Raw genomic sequence first — 21,242 nt, 5'->3', positions numbered from 1 at the left:
ACTGCAGGTCCATTTTGCAGAAGTCATTGCTTGCCTTCTTCCAGTGAAGAGAGGTTCCATCTTTACTAACCCTACAATAGTGAGATTCATGAAAGGCTTAGTTCAGACTTTTCCACCAGTTGTCAAATCTGCATCTCAATGGGACTCCATCTCATCCTATCAGCACTCAACAGGCTGCCATTTGAACCCTTGACAACATGCTCCATGTCCCATCTATCCATGACAGTTGTATTTTTAGTTGCTATTACCACAGCCAGAAGGATGAGTGAGATGAGAGCCCTCCTGGCAGACTCACCGTATGCTATTTTTCACACAGAAAAGGTCTCCTTTCTGCTCCATTCTAAATTCCTTCCCAAAGTGATTTCTGAATTCCATGTCAACCAAATTATCCACTTATCCATTTTCTTCCTGAAACCCCGTGTCTCTCTGGAGGAGATGAGACTTCATTCCTTTGATGTCAGACATGCCTGGTCATTCTACCTGCAGAGGACCAAGTCTACCAGAAAATCACCTAGGCTATTTCTTTCCATAGCAGAAAGGTCACAAGGACAAGGTGTATCCTGTCAAAGCATCTCTAAATGGATTTCTGGGTGCATCATCATATGCTACTAATTAGCACTTGTCCCTCTGCCTAATGGGATAAGGGCACACTCCACGAAAGTACAAGCTGTCTCTACAGCATTCCTGCAGGAAGAACTGATAGTGGATATATGCAGAGTAGCTACAGGGAGCTCCATTCACATGTTCACAAAACATTACATGCTAGTTCAGGCCTCTGCTGCGGGTGCAGTAGTGGGAGCTGCAGTACTTCAAGCATCTTTGCAGCTGACATCCTCACACTTTCCTCCAGGATGAATACTGCTTGCCAGTCACCCATGTGTGGAATACATATAGGGACACACAATCAAGGGCTCATTCACCTGCATGTTTACTAATGTTATATATGTCATCATGTGCCAGCAATGCCCCTCTGCCATGTACATTGGCCAAACTGGACAGTCCCTACGTAAAAGAATAAATGGACACAAATCAGACATCAGGAATGGTAACATACAAAAGCCAGTAGGTGAACACTTCAATCTCCCTGGACTTCAAAGAGAAACAGCAGAACTAAAATTCATTTGCAAATTTAAAACCATTAATTTGGGCTTGCACAGGGACTGGGAGTGGCTGGCTCATTACAAAAGCAGCTTTGCCTCTCCTGGAATTAACACCTCTTCATCTATTATTGGGAGTGGATTACATCCAGCCTGATTGAACTGGCCCTGTCAACACTGGTTCTCCACTTGTGAGATACTCCCTTCTCTTCATGTGTCATTATATAATGCCTGCATCTGTAACTTTCACTCCATGCATCTGAAGAAGTGAGGTTTTTTACCCATGAAAGCTTATGCCCAAATAAATCTGTTAGTCTTTAAGGTGCCACTGGACTCCTTGTTGTTTTTGTGGATACAGATACAAACTAACCCCTGACATAGGGACCAGCACTTGAAGAAGAAATGGAGGTTACTTGCATGTAACTGAATATTCTTAGATGTGTGATCTGTATGTGTATTCTAGTACTTGCCCTCTGTCCCCTCTGCTGCTGTCTTCATGGTATAAAGAGGCACTGGAGAGGACTGCACCACCTTTTATACCCTCAGTCTGGAGCATGAGGTGAGCTCCTGTGCATGTGAAGGCCAGTGGACACTGCTTGTTAGAATTTCTGGACCTGCGTGGAATACAGATAGGGCCACAGTTCTCAAAGAATTTCCAATTACAGGCAAGTAACCTTAATTTTTGGTGCTTTGGCTGTTTTTTGCATCTGAAGCGGAATTGACTCCATAGGAACATGTTTGTTTTGACAGCCATTTTGAATGTTAGGTTGCTGATATTCAGTAGCCAGAACTAAATACTGAAAAGAAAATGGATAATGAGACATGATGGGTTTTGAACACAGGCGCTGACTTTTCAAAGTGCCAGGGGGTGCTTGACCCCCAGCTCCGCCCCAGGCTCTGCCCCCACTCTAGCCTTCCCCCCCAGGCCCCACCCCACCCTGACTCTTCCCACCTCTGCCCCACCTCTTCCTGCCCAGTACCACCCTCCTTCCCCCCAACCTCCTGCACAGCACGAGAAGACCTGTTAGCAGTGGACAGGATGTGGGTGGAGGGGTGGGGAAGGCACTCGTCCATGTGACCTGCCAGTGAGTGCTCAACACCCACCATTTTTTTCCCAGTGGGTGCTCCAGCCATGGAGTCAGCACCTATGGTTGTGAAAAAATCTATGAGTAGGGCCCTACCAAATTCATGGCCATGAAAAACACATCATGGACCATTAAATCTGGTCTCCCCTCCAGTGAAATCTGCTCTTTTACCCTATACTATAAGGATTTCACAGGGGAGATCAGTGTTTCTCAAATTGGGGTCCTGACCCAAAAGGAAGTTGCGGGGGGTGTGTGTGTGTGTATGTGTGTGTCACCAGGTTATTTTAGGGGGCTTGTGGTATTGCCACATTGATTTCTGTGCTGCTTTCAGATCTGAGTGGCTGGAAAGCAGCAGCTGTTAGCCAGGCACCCAGCTGTGAAGGCAGCGCTCTGCTAGCAGCAGCGCAGAAGTAAGGGTGGCAATACCATACCATGCTGCCCTTATTTCTGCACTGCTGCCTTCAGAGCTGGGTGGCTGGAGAGTGGCAGCTGATGACTGATGGCCCAGCTCTGCAGGCAGCAACGCAGAAGTAAGGGTGGCAATACCATAACATGCCATCCTTCCTTCTGTGCTGCTGCTGGTGGCAACTCTGCCTTCAGAGTTGGGCTCCCGGCCAGAAGCCGCCACTATCCAGCTGCCCAGCTCTGAAGGCAGCACAGAAGTAAAGGTAGCAATACTGCAACCCCCCTACAATAACCTTGCAACCCCCCCAACTTCTTTATGAGTCAGGACCCCAACAATTACAACACTGAAATTTCAGATTTAAATAGCTGAAATCATGAAATTTATGATTTCTAAAATGTTATGACTGTGAAATTGACCAAAATGGACTGTGAATTTCTTAGGGCCCTAGCCATGAGCTGAGAAGAGAAAAGTTGCCTGTTCAGGGTTTTCCTGATGCCAATCTTCTGTCCTCCCTTTCAGTGTCCAAGGCAGACTGCTATGTGGCATTGGATCTTCCAACTGCATCTCCAGTCACATCTCGAACACAGGTTGTTTATAATTCCAGTGATCCAGAGTGGAATGAAACCTTTGAATACAAGATCCACAGTGCTGTGAAGGTGAGGTGGGTTTCTTTGACATGGAGCTGTTTAGATTATTCTATACCATCTGCAGTGGAAGGGTCTTAGCATTCAAAAAACAAAGGGTCATTATTACAAGAGACACAAATACTGAAATAAAATGTAGGGATTCAAGATCGGCCTCTACCAAGCTCTCACTTTGCTGATAAGGTGTATTTCTGACCACAAATGTATGAGGTAAATTTCAGTGAAGTTTACTTGTTTGTTTGTTCAGTTAAGTTCTTGTTTGTTTAAAATAAGGCTCTGGAAAAATAGTGGTGAAGGGAAAATTAGGCCCTGTGCCTTTTAAGGACTCTTGAGATGGTGGCAGCATAGATGAAGAAATTATGCTTTTTGCAGTTTTCTCAAAGGAAAGTGTCTGCAAGTTGAATAATATTGTTTATATAGAACTGTATGTCTGAAAGTGCTGTGTGAACTAATCCTCACAAGATTTCAGTGTGGTTGGGTAAGCAAAATCCTGTTGGATACATGAGAAAACTGAGGCCCAAAAGTGTTGTGGGTTTTCTCCAAACTGCACTGGACATCTGTGACAAAGCCAGGATTAAAAGTCAGGTTTCCAATCCAAAGCTCAAATCGTTAGACACCACTGCCTCCTTAATAAAGAACCATAAGACATAACTGGAGATGGGGTATCAAATTCAGCATCCTCATACAGGAGTTTAAGGAAGAGAGGCAAGCTGGGAATGCTGTTCCTCACCACAATGTCATGTGGGATCAGCTAATTGAGCTCTAACCTGGTTTGCCTTGTGGAAAGGCTTTGGCTCCTGGGCTGGTTTGTAGGAGTTTTGTGACAGGTGTTGTAGAGATGTATATTACATCAGTCTCTGCTAACAACATAACCTTCTGTGAAAAGAAGTCGACAGACTATACAAAAAGTTAATCAATTTCCTATTGATAGCCAAGTAGCAACAGCAGGGTAGTATCTGTAAAACTTTTCTCTGTAGGAAGCCACTCTGCAGGAAGCCTGAAATGCTGCCTGTTGTTTTTCAAACTTGCTAGGACAGCAGCCATTAGAGTTATGTTGAAAAACTTATGTACCCCCCAAGCCTTCCTAAATAATATCACTTATTTAAGACACAATATGTCATTTGATTACTGGCTTGCATGGCATTCAAAACTGCTCACAAAGCAGAGGAGGCCAAGACCTCTGAGAAAAGTTTTCAGACCCAACTGCAGGGGATGTTGGCTTATATTTGTTGATAGCTAACTGGTTCTTGTCTAATGTGTTTGCCTAACTGTCTGATATTCTCTCCCTGACCAATAAGCTTATTGTGTCCTACCCCAGAGCATTACTGTTGGTTATTAGCAGGAATGTACTGCAGTATTTAAGTGCTTGTCTAGCTTAGAATTTGTTCTCCCAACTTAATATATTGAGTGGAACTAAATGGGGGCTCTGCTGGCTAAGCTTGTGATTCCACCATCACATGGCTATGCTAGTTGCTTGCCTTCTTTTCAAGTCTGCTCTCGTTCTCTACTTTTCCTCTTGTTCTGCCTCTTCCTCTTGCTTTGTTCCTTCACTTCTTCCAGCCCCCAAGTCTGTTACTGGGGAGAATATGATGTGTATTTGCTGCACCAGTCCCTATTGCCACTCTCTTTTTGTCACATAGATGCCTGCTGTGTCTATTGATTACTTCACCTCTTCAGGTGTCATATGGTCACTGAGGGTGTCATAAACAAATGGTTAAGGTTTAATGTCTCTTTTACCTGTAAAGGGTTAAGAAGCTCAGTAAACCTGGCTGACACCTGATCAGAGGACCAATCGGGAGACAAGATACTTTCAAATCTCGGTGGAGGGAAGTCTTTGTTTGTGCTTTTTGTTTTGGGGGTTGTTTGCTCTTGGGGCTAAGAGGGACCAAACGTACACCCATGTTTTCTCCAATCTTTCTGAATCAGTCTCTCATGTTTCAAAATAATAAGTATAGCCAGCAAAGGCAGATTAGTCTTATGTTTGTTTTTTTAACTTGTAAATGTGTATTTTGCTGGAAGGATTTTTACCTCTATTTGCTGTAACTTTGAATCTCAGGCTGGGGGGGGAGAGTCTCTCTAGTCTATATGAATCTAAAATACCCTGTAAGCATTTTCCATCCTGATTTTACAGAGATAATTTTTACCTTTTCTTTCTTTAATTAAAAGCTTTCTTTTTTAAGAACCTGATTGATTTTTTCCTTGTGTTAAAATCCAAGGGATTGAGTCTGAACTCACCAGGGATTGGTGGGGGGAAAGGAGAGGGGGAAGGTGAATTCCTCTTTGTTTTAAGATCAAAGGAGTATGGATCAGTGTAGCCTCTCGGGGTAACCCAGGGAGAGGAAAGTCTGAGAGGGGAAAGGAGAGGGGATGGTTTATTTCTCCTTGTTTTAAGACCCAAGGGGTTTGGGTCTTGGGTTCCCAGGGAAGGTTTTGGGGGAACAGGAAGTGTGCCAAACACTATATTTTTGGCTGGTGGCAGCGTTATCAGATCTAAGCTAGGAATTAAGCTTAGAAGGGTCCATGCAGGTCCCCACTTTTTGGACGCTAAAGTTCAAAGTGGGGGAAAAAACCTTGACAGGGGGTGTTATGCATACTGACCCTGGTCCATTGGCTGTCCCACATTCTCTAGTCTGGGGCACATGCCAGCAGAAGTAGCATCCATGTGGAGGTTTGTCACAAAACACAAACTTAATATGGGAAATGTTTTAGTTGCTTGAAAATAAAAGGATAGAAAATTTCAAGTCACCAGGGCCTGATGAAATTCATCCTAGAATACTCAAGACTCTGACTGAGGAGATATTTGAGCAATTAGTGATTATCTTTGAAAAGTCATGGAAGATGTGAGAGATTCCAGAAGACTGGAAAAGGGCAAATATAGTGCCAATCTATAAAAAGGGAAATGAGAACAACCCCGGGGAATTACAGATCAGTCAGCTTAATTTCTGTACCTGGAAAGGTAATGGAGCAAATAATTAAGCAATCAGTTTGCAAACATCTAGAAGATAATAAGGTGATAAGTAACAGTCAGCATGGATTTTTCAAGAACAAATCATATCAAACCGACCTGATGACTTTCTTTGACAAGGTAGTGGAAGGGGGGTAGGTGGGGAATGGTAGATGTGGTATATCTTGACTTTAGTAAAGCTTTTGATACTGTCTCGCATGACCTTCTCATAAACAAACTAGGGAAATGCAACCTAGATGGAGCTACTATAAGGTGGGTCCAAAACTGGTTGGAAAACCATTCCCAGAGAGTGGTTATCAGTGATGCTGGAAGGGCATAATGAGTGGCGTTCCACAAGGCTCAGTTCTGGGTCCAATTCTGTTCAATATCTTCATCAATGATTTAGATAATGGCATACAGAGTACACTTAAAGTTAGCAGATGATACCAAGCTGGGAGGGGTTGCCAGTGCTTTGGAGGATAGGATTAAAATTCAAAATGATCTGGACAAACTGGAGAAATGGTCTGATGTAAATAGGATGAAATTCAATAAGGACAAATGCAAAGTACTCCACTTAGGAAGGAACAATCAGTTGCACATATACAAAATGGGAAATGACTGCCTAGGAAGGAGTACTGCGAAAAAGGATCTGGGGGTCATAGTAGATCACAAGCTAAATATGAGTCAACAGCATAACGCTGTTGCAAAAAAAGCAACTATCATTCTGAGATGTATTAGCAGGAGTGTTGTAAGCAAGAAATGAGAAGTAGTTCTTCCACTATACTCCGCGCTGATTAGGCTTCAGCTGGAGTATTGTGTCCAGTTCTGGGCACCACATTTCAGGAAAGATGTGCGTGAACTGGAGAAAGTCCAAAGAAGAGTAATAAAAATTATTAAAGATCTAGAAAACATGACCTATGAGGGAAGATTGAAAAAATTGTGTTTTTTTTAGTCTGGAAAAGAGAAGACTGAGTGGGGACATGACAGTTCTGAAGTACATAAAAGCTTGTTGCAAGGAGGAAGGAGAAAAAATATTGTTCTCAACCTCTGAGGATAGGACCAGAAGCAATGGGCTTAAATTACAGCAAGGGAGGTTTGGGTTGGACATTAGGAAAAACTTCCTAACTGTCAGGGTGGTTATGCACTGGAATAAATTTCCTAGGGAGGTTGTGGAATCTCCATCACTGTAGGTTTTTAAGAGCAGGTTAGACAAACACCTGTCAGGAATTGTCTAGATAATACTTAGTCCTGCCATGAGTGCAGGGGACTGGACTAAATGACCTCTTGAGGTCTCTTCCAGTCCTATGATTCTATGATAAAACAAAGACAGAATAACAAATGAATTGAGAATATCTCTTTATTCCATATTAGGCTATGATAGATTTTATTATTTGACTGTGGAAGATGTTTAGACAAGATTTCTCACTTCTCCCTTTGCAGAATATCCTGGAGTTCACATTCTATGACAAAGGCATTGTGCTGAGGAGTCATGCTGCCTCCATTCATTTTGATGTGGAGAATATTAACCCAGGGCAGACTTTGAACCACACATTTGTGCTAAATCCCCAGGTGAGATTTTTCTACCTAACTTCCCAGTGGGGAAAAGACTAGTGCAGGTAGGATGTGTAATTGACATGTGATGAAGAGACTGGTAGTTGTACCAGGATCACTTCCCACATTAGGTATGTAGCAAGTGTTGATTTATTAAATATTCCTTTGCAAAATGGAGGATAATGTGGCTAATGAGTCTCAACCTGTGCAGTTGTCCTGGATCACATTTCAGAGATAACACTGAATCATCACTTTCTGCTTTTTACCCAGTATTCCTTTGAAGCACTAGCTCTTAAAGCTTCCGCCATAGCCCCATGGTCAAACTCCCCTGTTGTTTGGCTTCCAGGACTCACAATATGACACAAACACTTAGAAATTATTGGTGATGTTTGATATTGAGTCACTGGTGAAAATTCCTCAGGGAGCTATTCAAAATCCATATTGCCTCCATGTCCCTCGCCACATTTCTGCATGAAATAGAAGGCAATTGCCAAAGTAGGATGTATTGGAGATTTCTTGGGGTGTTTTTTAAAAAAATTTCTATACAGTCCTTTTTGGGAAACATCAGTTTATGTCTTGTAGGCTGTCAGTGCTTCAGAGGAGGTAGTGGGCACAGAAGGTGAATGTATAGGCTGATATCTAAACTAGAGACTGGTGAACTGATTAACAATGGAGTTGTGCGGAACTCTGTAGTTTTGTTTTGCAGGGGTTCATGTAAATCTGCTTTCAGTTTTGCTCTGTGAGGGATCAGACTCCTTGAGTTCCAGATTAGAATGAAACTCACCTGAAAGCAGTGAATTCTTTGTGGTTTCTATATGAATTCATACATTGGTCCAGGCAGGTTTCACAAAACCAGATTGAGGTTTGGATTTGTAATCAGCGCTCAATTTAGTGAAAGAAGGATGGTGGTACTCTCCCAACCTCCATTCACAATCAGCTCTGTGCCCACTTGAGAGACCAGTCTGTTCTTCCCGAGGGAGGAATTGTGGAGGGGAATTCAGAGAGACAGAATGCAATTATTCAAGGAGAATTTTCCTAGGAAGGTGAAACAAACACGTCTACTCTTGCAAAAACATGCACTTTAAGCAGAACAACCACCACTGCTCAACTATGCTGGATCCTTACTAACCCAGAGGGATATATTACTTCATTGTCAGCACCACATCCTGCAATATATAGATTTTTCTTGGAGGTCTTCCAGCTAAGCACCGATTAGACTTTGATCATATTTTAGCTGAGGAGATCTGAAGTGACAGGAGTGCAGGCCATAGAGGGAAGCCAAGGCATGAATATTGGCACAGAAGGCCCATGGTTAGAAATTAAGGGTACATATGTGCTCATTGCCTTGATGAAACTGGGTATAATTTCACTTTTTGGAAAGGTCTCCACTATAGGCTCCTGCATTTGTCTCGGAAGCCAGATGGTATGAATCAGTTTGTGTTTTGTTTGCTCTTCATATCCTCCATCACGTTATAACCAAGCTCCTCTGCTATATGGCGAGAACAATCACAACCCCCTGCCACTGCCGTTGCTGCCACCTCAATGACTGAGTGCTGTCACGGCACTCCTGTGAGTAAAGACTATCTGGGAGCTTATGATACAGTGTAACCTACACACCTCCAGCTCCCGGGTGTGGTGTTCTGCCCCATCTAGTGGCACCGAGGCCACTTAGAGAGAGATTAAAGAGCCTGCTTTACAGCCTTAGCTAAGAGCCAGTTGGCTTTTAGCTCATGCAGTGGAGGCTCATGCACTAAAATGTCCAAAGCCTCCACTTGTAACACCGACAGACCCTGGTTGTTGTGATTGAAACTGGGGCCTCTGGAGCTTATTGCATGAGCCTCTACTGCATGAGCTAAAAGCCAACTGGCTCTTAGCTAAGGCTGTAGAGCAGACTCATTAATCTCTCTGTCTCAAGTGGTCTTGGTGCCACTAGATGGGACAGAACAACACACCAGGAGATGTGTGGGTTACAAAGGCACTTGGTTTTTTAGTAGGGAAGTACTTGCTCCTTGCTGTCGCCTCCACTTTACTCCCATTTAAGATTTTTAATCACAGTGTTTCTCTGTATATTTAGCCCTCCGGCAACACAAATGAGCCTGGAGGGAATCCATGCTACGACATAAGATGCAGGGTGAAGGGTAACCTCAGCAGTGTGTCTTTTCAGATCAGCTGGGTTTAGCTTCATGGTGAATATGCCATGTTTGGAGTAGGAGAAGATGGGTGGGTACCACCTTCCACACTATTAGCTCTCTATGCCAGCCTCAAGGGTGGCTGCCCATGCTCCCTGTTGGCAGCAAGGTGCTCTAATGGCAGCAGTTTAACACAGAAAGGGGAAGGAGAATGGAGGGAATAAAATTTAGACTAATTGAGAGGCTATATGTCTTTGTATTAGAGACAGATCAGCTCAGATATCTGTAAAGGCCCAGTGTAAAAGATATCTTTGTGAGAAGTTACAGAAGAATGGCCAAATTGGGTCATGCCAATGGTCTATCTAACCAAGTATCCTGCCTTCCTACAGTGGCCAGTGACAGCTGCTTCAGACGGAGTGAACAGAACAGGGCAATATATCAAGTGATCCATCCTTGTCATCTAGTCTCAGCTTCAGCCAGGGAGAGATTAGAAACCCAGAGCATGGCGTTGTGTCCCTGACCATCTTGGCTAATAGTCATTGATTAACTTACTTATCTAATTCTTTTTTGAACCCAGATAAACTTTTGGCCTTCACAACATCTCCTGGCAATGCAATCCATAGGTTGACTGTGCGTTGAGTGAAGTACTTCTTTTGTTTATTCTAAACCTGCTGCCTATTAATTTCATTGGGTAACCCTTAGTTCTTTTGTTATGTGAAGGGGTAAATAACACTTCCTTGTTCACTTTCTCCACACCAGTCATGATTTTATAGACCTCTGTTATATCGACCCTAATTTGTCTCTTTTCCAAGCTGAATAGTTTGTCTTTACTGTCTCTTCATACTGTTAATAATTTTTGTTGCCCTTCTCTGTACTTTTTCCAATTCTAATATATCTTCCTTGAGTCGGGGCGACCAGAACTGAATGCAGTATTTCAGGTGTGGGTGTACCATGGATTTAAATAGCGGAATGATGATATTTTGTCTTATTATTTATCCTTTCCCTAATAGTCCCTTTTTTTGGCTGCTGCTGCAAATTGAGCAGTTTCAGAGAACTATCCACAATCTTTCTTGAGTAGTGACAGCTAATTGACCCATCATTTTGTATGTATAGTTAAGATTATGCTTTCCAACATGCGTTACTTTATTTTTGTCAACATTGATTTTCATCTGCTCTTTTGTTGCCCAGTCACCCAGTTTTGTGAGATCTCTTTGTAAGTCTTTGCAGTCAGCTTTGGACTTAACTATCTTGAGCAATTTTGTGTTGTCTGCAGACTTTGCCATTTCAGTGTTTTACTCCTTTTTCCAGATCATTGATGAATATGTTGAACAGCAGTACAGCTGGCCCCAGTACAGCTCCTTGGGGGACCCAGCTATTTACCTCTCTCCACTGTGAAAACTGACCATTTATTCCTACGCTTTGTTTCCTGTCTTTTAACCAGTCACTGATCCATGGGAGGATCTTCCATCTTATCCCATGACTTCTTACTTTGCTTAAGAGTCTTTGGTGAGGGACCTTGTCAAAGGCTTTCTCGAAGTCCAAGTGTACTACATCCACTGGATCACCTTCGCCCATATGTTTGATGACCCTCTCAATGAATTGTGATAGATCAGTGATTTCCCTTTACAAAAGCTGTGTTGGCTCTTCCTCAACATATTATATTCATCTCTGTGTCTAATAATTCTATTCTTTACTGTAGTTTCAACCAATTGGCCTGATACTGTAGTTAGGCTTACTGGCCTATAATTACAAGGGTTACCTCTGAAGCCTTTTTAAAAAATTGGTGTTACATTAGCTATCCTCCAGTCATTTGGTACAGAGGCTGATTTAAGCACTAGGTTACATACCACAGTTAGTAGTTCTGTAGTTTCATATTTGAATTCCTTCAGAACTCTTGGGTGAATATTATCTAGTCCTGGTGACTTATTACCATTTATCAGTTTGTTCCAAAATCTCCTCTATTGACACCTCAATCTGGAAGAGTTTCTCAGATTTGTCACCTAAAAAGAATGGCTCAGGTGTGGGAATCTCCATCACATCCTGGGAAATGAAGACTGGTGCAAAGAATTTTTGTATCTTCTCTGCAACAGCCTTGTCTTCCTTGTCTCCTTTAGCACCTCAATCATCCAATGGCCTATAGCCCAGTGGGCCAGCTTACCTGTATTATAGTCATTTATTATATTTAGTAGTAATGCAAGGAACCTACGGGCATTTATCCTGTAAGATTTGGCTTTAGTAGATAGTGTGAGGCTTGAGGCCTATAACCTTCGGTATAGATAAACTTAAGTAACTCATAAGTTATAGGGAACTGAAAGTAGCATGCAAGAGCGGGAATTTTGTCCAGAATACTGACATCAGCCACCCACAGAGCATAGCTGACATCAGCCACCCAAAGAACACAGCTGACCCCAACACAGAACATAGCTGACCCCAGCATCCGGAAAGTTCTGGACAGGACCTCTGACCACAAAGCTGCCATGACAGCAAATTGACGTGTATGCTAATAAGGTAACATCATACATATATTAACCTATAGAAAACGGACACTGTAAGGGAAGGAAATACAAATAAGTACCTCTATTGAATTTGCATTGGTCATGGCAGCATCAGCGTAACCTACTATAAAAGTAACATCCCAGGGGCAGCAGATAGGTTGGAGAAATGTAGACCTTGGGAGGGGCCAGAATGATGGCCACCAGGGAAGATGAGGACGATGATGGTGATGAGAAAGATAATGGTTAAATATGAAAGATAAGGGTGTAAGTATGGACGTCCAGATGTACTTTCTGTATTATCTATATCTGCTTTGTTAAGTTTAAGTGTGGGTACGTCTTCACTACCTGCCGTATCGGCGGGTAGCAATCGATTGCTCGGGGATCGATGTATTGCGTCTCATCTAGACGCGATATATCGATCCCCGAACACGCTTATATCGATTCCATAAATCCACCAACCCGAACAGAGTTGCGGAATCCACAGGGGGAGCCGCGGACATTGATCCCGCGCAGTGAAGACTGTGAGTAATTTGATCTTAGATACTTCGACTTCAGCTACGTTATTCATATAGCTGAAGTTGCGTATCTAAGATCGATTTTCCCCCGTAGTGTAGACCAGCCCTCTGTGTATAACTTTTGCTAAATTATTAATAAATCATATATTTCTATATATAAAGAATTCCTATAGTGTGAGTGTTCCACTTGTGCACACTGAGGTTCCCAAATTATATGATAGTTTTATAATAATCTTACTGGGCCTGATCTTGGGACAAGAACCTGTTAATCCTTAAGTTACATTTATATTTACCCAACTTTGGGTCAGGCTACAGGCCCCACTGATTTTTTGGCAGACTTCTTGTTTCTAATATATTTCCTTTTTTTTCGCAGTTAGTTTTTGTGTGTCATACTCATTGCTCTTCAAATTCTTTTTTGGCTTTCCTAATTATACTTTTACACTTGACTTGCCAGAGTTTATGCACTTTTCTATTTTCCTTTGTAGGATTTGACTTCCAATTTTTAAAGGATGTCTTGTTGTCTCTAACTATCTCTTTTACTCTGTTGTTTAGCCATAGTGGCATTTTTTTTGATACTCTTACTGGTTTTTTTTTTTAATTTGGGGTATACATTTAGTTTAAACCTCTAATATGGTCTTTTTTAAAAGCTTCCGTGCAGCTTGCAGGCATTTCCCTCTTGTGAATGTTCCTTTTAATTTTCATAGCTTCCTTTTTGTATAGTTCCCCTTTTTTGAAATTAAATGCTACTGTGGAGGTTTTCTTTGGTATTCTTCCCTCCTCCCCGGTCTCCATCCTGGTCAGGTGGTCGGTAGTATATATTCCTATTGCTATACCTTTATTATTCAAGCATGGAATTTCTATCCATAGACATTCTATGGATAGAAGTTATCATGGAAGGAAAAAAAGGACTGGGGTGGTTCTGGAGCTATGAAATGTGCTCTCCAATATTCAAGTGACCCCTTGTGTGTCTGGTTTCTTTCAAGGAAAAGGAGGGAAAAGAAGAGTTGGATGTGGAATTTTCCCTGGAAGAAAGGTGAGGTACCCACCAGATGCTGCTAACTGTATATCTAGTTTTGAATTAACCCTTTACAATCCACTGTAGTACTTCTCAGTGCACTCACTACATGAGGGGATGCAATTATGTGTCAAGAAGGCTGTTGCTTCCTCAGTTTGAAGGGGTTGTTGAAGAGCTGCTCTGAGGAAGTCACAATCTTGATATCCTAGATGTGTCTAGGGCAGGTTAATGCAGCTGGATATTTCACAGTATATATTCCAGTGTTTTATTGCAGTATGTCTGGGATGACTGGTATCCTGTTCAAATCCTTCCTTCTTGGGTTCTGGTTATCCTGTGACAAGGTGGGAGAGTCCAAAGCAGCTGTGTAAAGCCAAGATGCTATTTCTTCTCTGACAGTGGAAAACTTTTGTCTGACATAAAGGAAGCATTTCCTTCAGTGTCAGATTATAGATTATAAAAAGCCTATCACTGTTTAGGCCCCAAATGCAGAGAGCTGAGAGAGATTAGGTAAGGAACCAAAACTCATTCATATTATCACTTCATTTCCACAGCACAACTCCCCCCACTGAGTCCATCACCAATGGAGTTCTAGTGGTGAGTAGAAGATGTATTCTTACTTACCATGCTGGAGGACTGTAATTTGGTGTGGGTCGTGCTGTTGGTGGTGCACTGCTTTCCACACCCCCCTTTCATTCTCTCAAATCAGAGAGACTCTCTTTGGCTGCGATTGTAGTGATATCTCCCACTTCCCCACAGGGTGTCAGCTGGGTATGTACCTGAGACTTTAAGTACCACAGAAGAGACCTCAACCTCATGAGCTAAAAAATAACTCCATTAGTTATAGAATATTAAAGAATAACTCCATTACTGGTTGCAGTAGTAGGCTGTTATACTCTAGTGGACCTACCGCTAAAGGGTGACATGACCCACTTTTTCCATATGTTACACCGTCACCTGCAAGCATTTCTTGAAATTGCTGTGTTTGGCAGTGGGGTGATCGTTTTCATTGCAGAGTGTTTGCTGTAGGGCAGATTTTGAAAAGCTGTATTTCTGGAGAACGTGTGTGTGGTGGGGGGAGTATTTTGGACCTCTCTCAGTGCTGAGGTACGCATTGGTTTACATAGAAGATGATAGTGGTACATCTGTCTCTTCACATCCCCGCACTACATTTCTGTGCCCCTTAATAACAAATGATCTTAGGAGCCAATCTCTCCAGGTCAGTTTTATTTGGCACTGGTTTAGGTTGGAAGCAACCAGTAATAAGAAGTTGGAGGAAGGTGCTCAAGCCAGAGAGTAATTCTGAGCACTTGTGATGAGAGTCTTGCTTAGAGGGAATGCTCTTCTGGATGCAGGAACAAATCTGTCATGAACTGACCTTAGTTTTGTCCTTGGAATAATCATCTAGCAACTTCTCATCACAGAGACTAGCATTAGCATCTGTGAGGAAATGAACACAATTTCTTAGTCAGAGTTAAGTTCTCACAGCCCATTCTTTTCACATAGGCTCATCCCTGCCTGTGTGTTCAAGGTTCCATCAATAAAAGTGAGAAGACCAAATGGATAATACAGGGTAGGTCTTGTGAGAGACATGGCATTTCCTACAATAGCCTTGAAAAATCTTATTGAATTAAGTTAAGTTTCTTTGGAGTCCATTGTGTTAAATGCAAAGGTTATGTATTATTGTGGGCCTTTGTTTGCTGATCACCTTTTCCATGAGGCCAGAATCAAAGGCCCAAGCTATGTAAAGATAAAACTGAGCTATTCACGGCTGTTATGAACGTTTGGTCACAGATAAACCCCTTTGTGGAGTTTGAAGGACTGACTAGTAAAAGAGCTCTTGCTCGAGTTGAGGGGTGATCTTTGGCAAGTTTATTAGCATGCATGTAGGTTCCTTTATTGTTTTTAATATGTTTTCTCTGTAATGCTTTCACCTTAAGAATAAATGTGCTTGCTCACAAAGGGCTGTGTGGTAACTTATAACTGCTGGCAATTACATATATTCATAGCCTTTAAAGAGAAAGCTAAGTGCAGATGCTAGCCTGTTTATGGACTCTGGCTTTCTGGGGATATCACAGTGTAGGCAGGGAACTACTATGCAGCCTGGAAACACTCTGATCTCAAGGGAGAGAAATGTGGTCTCTGCCCAAGAGAGGACAGTTGAGGAGCTGGGAGCCTAGCATGGGTGCACTCAAGGGACTGTGAAGGGGGGAATACAGTTGCAGTTGCCCTGAACTGCGATGGATATATCCTTCCTTGACATATACATCCAGTTCAGGGGTTAAATGGCAGAGGATATGGTGAGTAACTGCACTTCCCCTTGTTATGGAGTTGTATAAAAAACATCGATATGGGCTTAACAGGACCTTCAGGACCTTAACAGGACTTTTTGTTCCCCTGGCTGGCAAAGGGCAGATACTGACATTCCTACAAAAGGGAGATTGTGAGGATGACAGCTGGGGCAAACAAGGACAATTCTGTAGGTATTCTATAAAATAATGCTACCCCCTCCCTGCCAAAATCCATCCAAACAAAATTCCCACTTTTCATTTAATGCAGTCCCTCAATGCTATCAGCAGTGCTAGGGGCACAGCTAACATACCTCTGCTGCCACCATGTCCGTATTGGGTTGGATTAGCAGAACCCACCTGGAAACCAGGAAACCCATCTTAATGTTACAAGGGTTCATATGTAGGTTTGACAGCTGGAGATGATCAGCAGAGAAGCATTGCAGTCAGGGTGTTGCGGAATCAATGTGGAATCTGTTCTGGAGGATGTGAGAAGTTCTGGCATCTGGGAGGGGATTCTTGTTGAGGCATTAGTCACTTGAGAAGAGTTGATTGCAATCTAAAGTAGTATATTAGGGATTTCCTTTTCTGTCTTTATGCTCTTAATTGTGTGGACTGAATCTCTCATTTCCTTATTCAGAGAACTGTCAAGTCAAGTTGTCTGTGCCAGGGGCCTTTGAGAATCGGTCATCCACTTTCTGCAGTGCTGATTCAGAAGAGAGAAGGAAGATCCCATTTCTCTTCCATGTAGACCGAGAAATCTGCCCAGAGCTGCACTTGGAGCTACTGCAAACAACAACTGTCCTAGAGGTCAGAAACAGCGTTTGGCAGAAGCTGAATCCACTAGCCAGGCAAATCCATTCTGAAGCCAGGTCCTCGGCTCCTGAAAATGACACTTGGGTCCTGACTTGCCTTCCGTTCATAATAATTTCGTGTACAACCACAGCTGGACAAGCAGTGATAGAGGCAAAGTTGACATAGCTTTTAAACCTGTTGATAAAAATAAGTTCATCGTGTTAAAATAGTAACTATTTATATTAACTATTGGATGTGAGAATACACAACAAATAATTATAGGGTGGGGCTGTGTCATAAACAGATAGCTAAGGGTTAATGTCTCTTTCACCTGAAACACCTGACCAGAGAACCAATCAGGAAACTGGATTTTTTCAACTTTGGGTGGAGGGAAGTGTGTCTCGGAGTCTTTTGTCTGTCTGCCTGTTTCTCTGAGCTTTGGAGAAGTACTTTCTATTTTCTAGTCTTCTGTTTCTAAGTGTAAGGACAAAGAGATCAGATAGTAAGTTCTATGGTTTCTTTTCTTTGGTATTTGCATGAATGTAAGTGCTGGGTGCTTTGATTTGTATTCTTTTTGAATAAGGCTGTTTATTCAATATTCTTTTAAGCAATTGACCCTGTGTTGTATCATCTTAATACAGAGAGAACATTTGTATTTTTTCTTTCTTTTTATATAAAGCTTTCTTTTAAGACCTGTTGGAGTTTTTCTTTACTTCAGGAAAATTAAGTCTGTACTCACCAGGGAATTGGTGGGAGGAAGAAATCAAGGGGAGAGCTGTGTGTTGGATTGCTAGCCTGATTTTGCATTTCCTCTGGGTGAAGAGGAAAGTGCTTTTGTTCCAGGATTGGGAACGGAGAGGGGGAATCACTCTGCGTAGTTTCACAGAGCTTGTGTCTGTGTATCTCTCCAGGAGCACCTGGAGGGGGGAAGGGGAAAAGGATTATTTCCCTTTGTTGTGAGACTCAAGGGATTTGAGTCTTGGGGTTCCCAGGGAAGGTTTTCAGGGGGACCAGAGTGCCCCAAAACACTCTAATTTTTTGGGTGGTGGCAGCAGTACCAGGTCCAAGCTGGTAACTAAGCTTGGAGGTTTTCATGCTAACCCCCAAATTTTGGACGCTAAGGTCCAGAATCTGGGAATAAGGTTATGTCAGGCTGGCAGTGCTGACTATTGTTAAGATGGTCCAGTACTTCCCATTATAAGATGCTGTTTATTTGCTTATAACTTTACCAAACTTTAACCATTTGAGCTGAAATGTTACTGCAAGATATCTTCCTCAAGCTGAATTATTTTGAAAAATTTCAGCCAAAATGATTGAGCTCTTTCTGAGAATGTGCCTAGGGAAAAATTCGTTGTTTTGCCCATGTTTAAAAAAAAAAACAAACAAACCCACCAGGGTGATTTTTTCTTTGAGAAGCTCTAGCACCTCCGTTCCTTGGAGCAGGGACTTGAAATTTGGCAGCAGGGTGATATTTGTGTCAGGCATATTTCTTTCACCATCCCTATGAAAATCAGCCTATATTTGGCCAATTTAGTAGCCATTGAAAAATTGAAGTTTGTACATAGTCAGTAGAAAAATGCTAGAACTTTGTAGCTGAGTTCCCTGAGAATTCCATCCACACTGGGCATGCACCACGTTGGAGCTAAACAGAACATCTCTGCAATTGCAGACTGTGCTGGGGCCAGACACTGGAAGTGCGAGCAAGGGAGTCTGTCTCTCCTGTGCTCTAAATGACCCTCCTGCTGACACTTAAGGAGTGTGGAGGAGAAAGCTACCTTACTCCATTTAGAGGGGGCAAGAGCTGTACTGGGCGGGGGGGGAGGGGTGGTAGATGGGGTTGTGGACTGGAACAAGGAGCCTAGGGGATGAACTGGGACTGAAGGCTGAAAGGAAGGAAACTGTTGAGATGGAGTGGGACTGGCTGGGCGAGTAGACTGGAAGCTAGGGAAGGAAACAGATAGGATTGAGAGCCAGTGGTTGGGCTGGGGAAACTGAGATTGAATGAGGAGTTGTGGGGAGATTTCGACTAGAACAGATCTGACAAGGAGCTGGAGGGGGGGAGAACTGGGATTGTCTAGGCAAAGAGATTGGCACATGGAGCCAGAGTGGGCAATAAGGGGGGAGAGGAGGTGCTGAGATTGCACAAGGAGCCTGGGGAGGAAGACTGGGACTGAAGGCTTGGGAGTGTGGAGCAACAGATTGGAAGAGGAGGGGGAAACTGGAACTGCTTGGGCCGGAAGACTGGAGACAAGGGGCGGGTGAGGGTGGTGGGGACTGGGAATGGCTGGGCAAGAGGACTCAGACGTGGAGTGGGGTAGATGACTGGGATGGAATGTCTGGAGGGGTTGAGACTAGGACTTGGTGGGCAAGGAGACTGTTACTGGAGTGAGAAACCTGAGGCATAGAGACTGGGATTAGCTAGATGAGGAGAATAGACTGGGGCGAGGAGCCAGGGGTGGGGAAGAAACAGGACTGGTTCAGGGACAGGTTGGAGGAGACAGAGCAGAAGAGGTCAACCTTGGTGAGAAATGGTCAGAAGGGTCTGTGCCCACTAGTGCAAACTTTTCTCCAAAGCCCAAAATGGAATCCAAGATTCCTGAGTCTCACCATTCCTCTGCTGTCAGCAAATATCTCTGAAACCCACCGGTAAAGTGTCCCCTCTAGTTCTGGGCCGTAGAGATGGTGACAACCTACTACTGCTATCAATTACTCCATTACCTCAAGTGGCAGAGGTCTGTTCAGTGGATCTAAAAGTTCCAACCTGCTGATGAGCCACATAGGTTTATTAAAGGTTATAAAGGGCATAGCCAAACTCCTACTGAAGTCAAAGGAAAGAGGACCATAGATTTCAGTGGAAATCATGTATCCAGGTTCAAAGGACAAGTTTATTTAGTTGCTGGTCTTTGGGAATGTTTCTGTATAATGGTCCACTTGTGTGAACTGGGTAGGTCAGAATTGTTTATGTAACTTTAGCTTGTAATTTTTAACTTTTCAAAGTTAGTGATATTATAAGAAATATAATCAGTACATCTTTTCCTGAATTGCATGTCTCAATCTGAACTGTGACATAATAAAGTTTTTGTTATTGAATAATTAAACCACCAGCCATTTTTACTCATTTGAACAGTGAACATACGGTTTTCTATTAGTCAATAGCACATAGTTGAGTGGTAAGTTTTTATAACAAGTGTACAGCACCTTGAGTGATGGAAGGATGCTTCTATAAATGTATACAAATAGTAACTTTTCTTGGTATGTAAACTAAGCATTTTAATTCCTAGGAGGGATGGAGTGAGGATCTGAAAATGCACACTGCACGCTTAGGGACGGGAGCAGTCCCTCTTGCAACACTTCCTCTTGGACAGGAAGTTGAAATTAGCATTCCACTAGGAAAGGTAATAGTCTCTCTTTCTATGCACAGGTTTTTTGGGGGGCATGGAAATGGTGGACTAAGTTAAGCTTTGTGCTTTTAAGCTCTATGTTGTCTTTTTGTTACTGTTAGTGTTGTTTTTTTAAAGTCAGAAGGATTTGGGGGCATAAACTGTTTTTTACAATGTCTTTGTACAGCACCCTAGTATAGTGATGCCTGGATCTGACTGGAGCTGATATGTGCTACAATAAGAGGGAAGAGAAAGGGCTGCATGAGTCGGAGATAAGGAATGGAGGAAGGAGAATATTGAAGGAGGAGAGGCTTTTGATTGAGAATAAAGGGAGATAAGGAGAAAGTCGGTTGTTAGAGCAAATAGGGAATGAAAGGGGATAATCAGAGGGGGACAATATTATAATGGAAGTGAAGGGTAGGAGTAAATGAGGGGGCTGATAGGGATAAGCCTACCACTATCTGTCCCTTTGTGCCTTTCATTTTCCCTTCACTAATTACCCCTGTCCTCTCACACTTACCTGAGCTTAGGTTTGCAATTGGGTTTGGCTCAGAAATCCTATCCACTTTGGCCTGCCTGACAGGTTGCTAGAGAGAAGACATGTGCTCTGCTAAATGTTCTAGATTCAGCTGCGGAAGCCCATGGTAACTAACCCCTTACATACTGTCTGTCTCTCCTAATGAGCAGTCCCGCGCATGTTATTGCTGCCTCACAGTAAAGTTGGAGCGATCATCTCTGAAATTTGGTAAATGGGAGGAAGAAGTGAAATCTCGTCTACAATTCATGGGTTAATTTAAAGCATCGAATAAAACAGAGCAAAACTGTGTATAAATTCATTGAGCCCTGTTTTCTTCCTGTTCAGTTTAGCATTTTCTCTGTCTGGTCTTGCTGGTCAAGGACC

General features: G+C 42.8%; 1 protein-coding gene across 1 annotated transcript in view; it reads left to right on the top strand.

The window, feature by feature from the left end:
* Positions 1-21,242, top strand: part of LOC115651155 (cytosolic phospholipase A2 zeta-like) — a 45,563-nt gene that overhangs the window by 8,396 nt on the left and 15,925 nt on the right. Inside the window, 7 exon segments of the mRNA XM_030562117.1 lie at positions 3,108-3,244; positions 7,617-7,745; positions 13,850-13,899; positions 14,433-14,475; positions 15,385-15,451; positions 16,807-16,976; positions 20,243-20,356. Coding sequence (XP_030417977.1) covers positions 3,108-3,244; positions 7,617-7,745; positions 13,850-13,899; positions 14,433-14,475; positions 15,385-15,451; positions 16,807-16,976; positions 20,243-20,356 — 710 coding nt within the window.

Source organism: Gopherus evgoodei, chromosome 4 (genome assembly GCF_007399415.2).
Source record: "Gopherus evgoodei ecotype Sinaloan lineage chromosome 4, rGopEvg1_v1.p, whole genome shotgun sequence".
NCBI lineage: Eukaryota > Metazoa > Chordata > Testudines > Testudinidae > Gopherus > Gopherus evgoodei.
The sequence above is the reverse complement of the archived record's forward strand: the minus strand, read 5'-3'. Positions and strand labels throughout refer to the sequence as shown.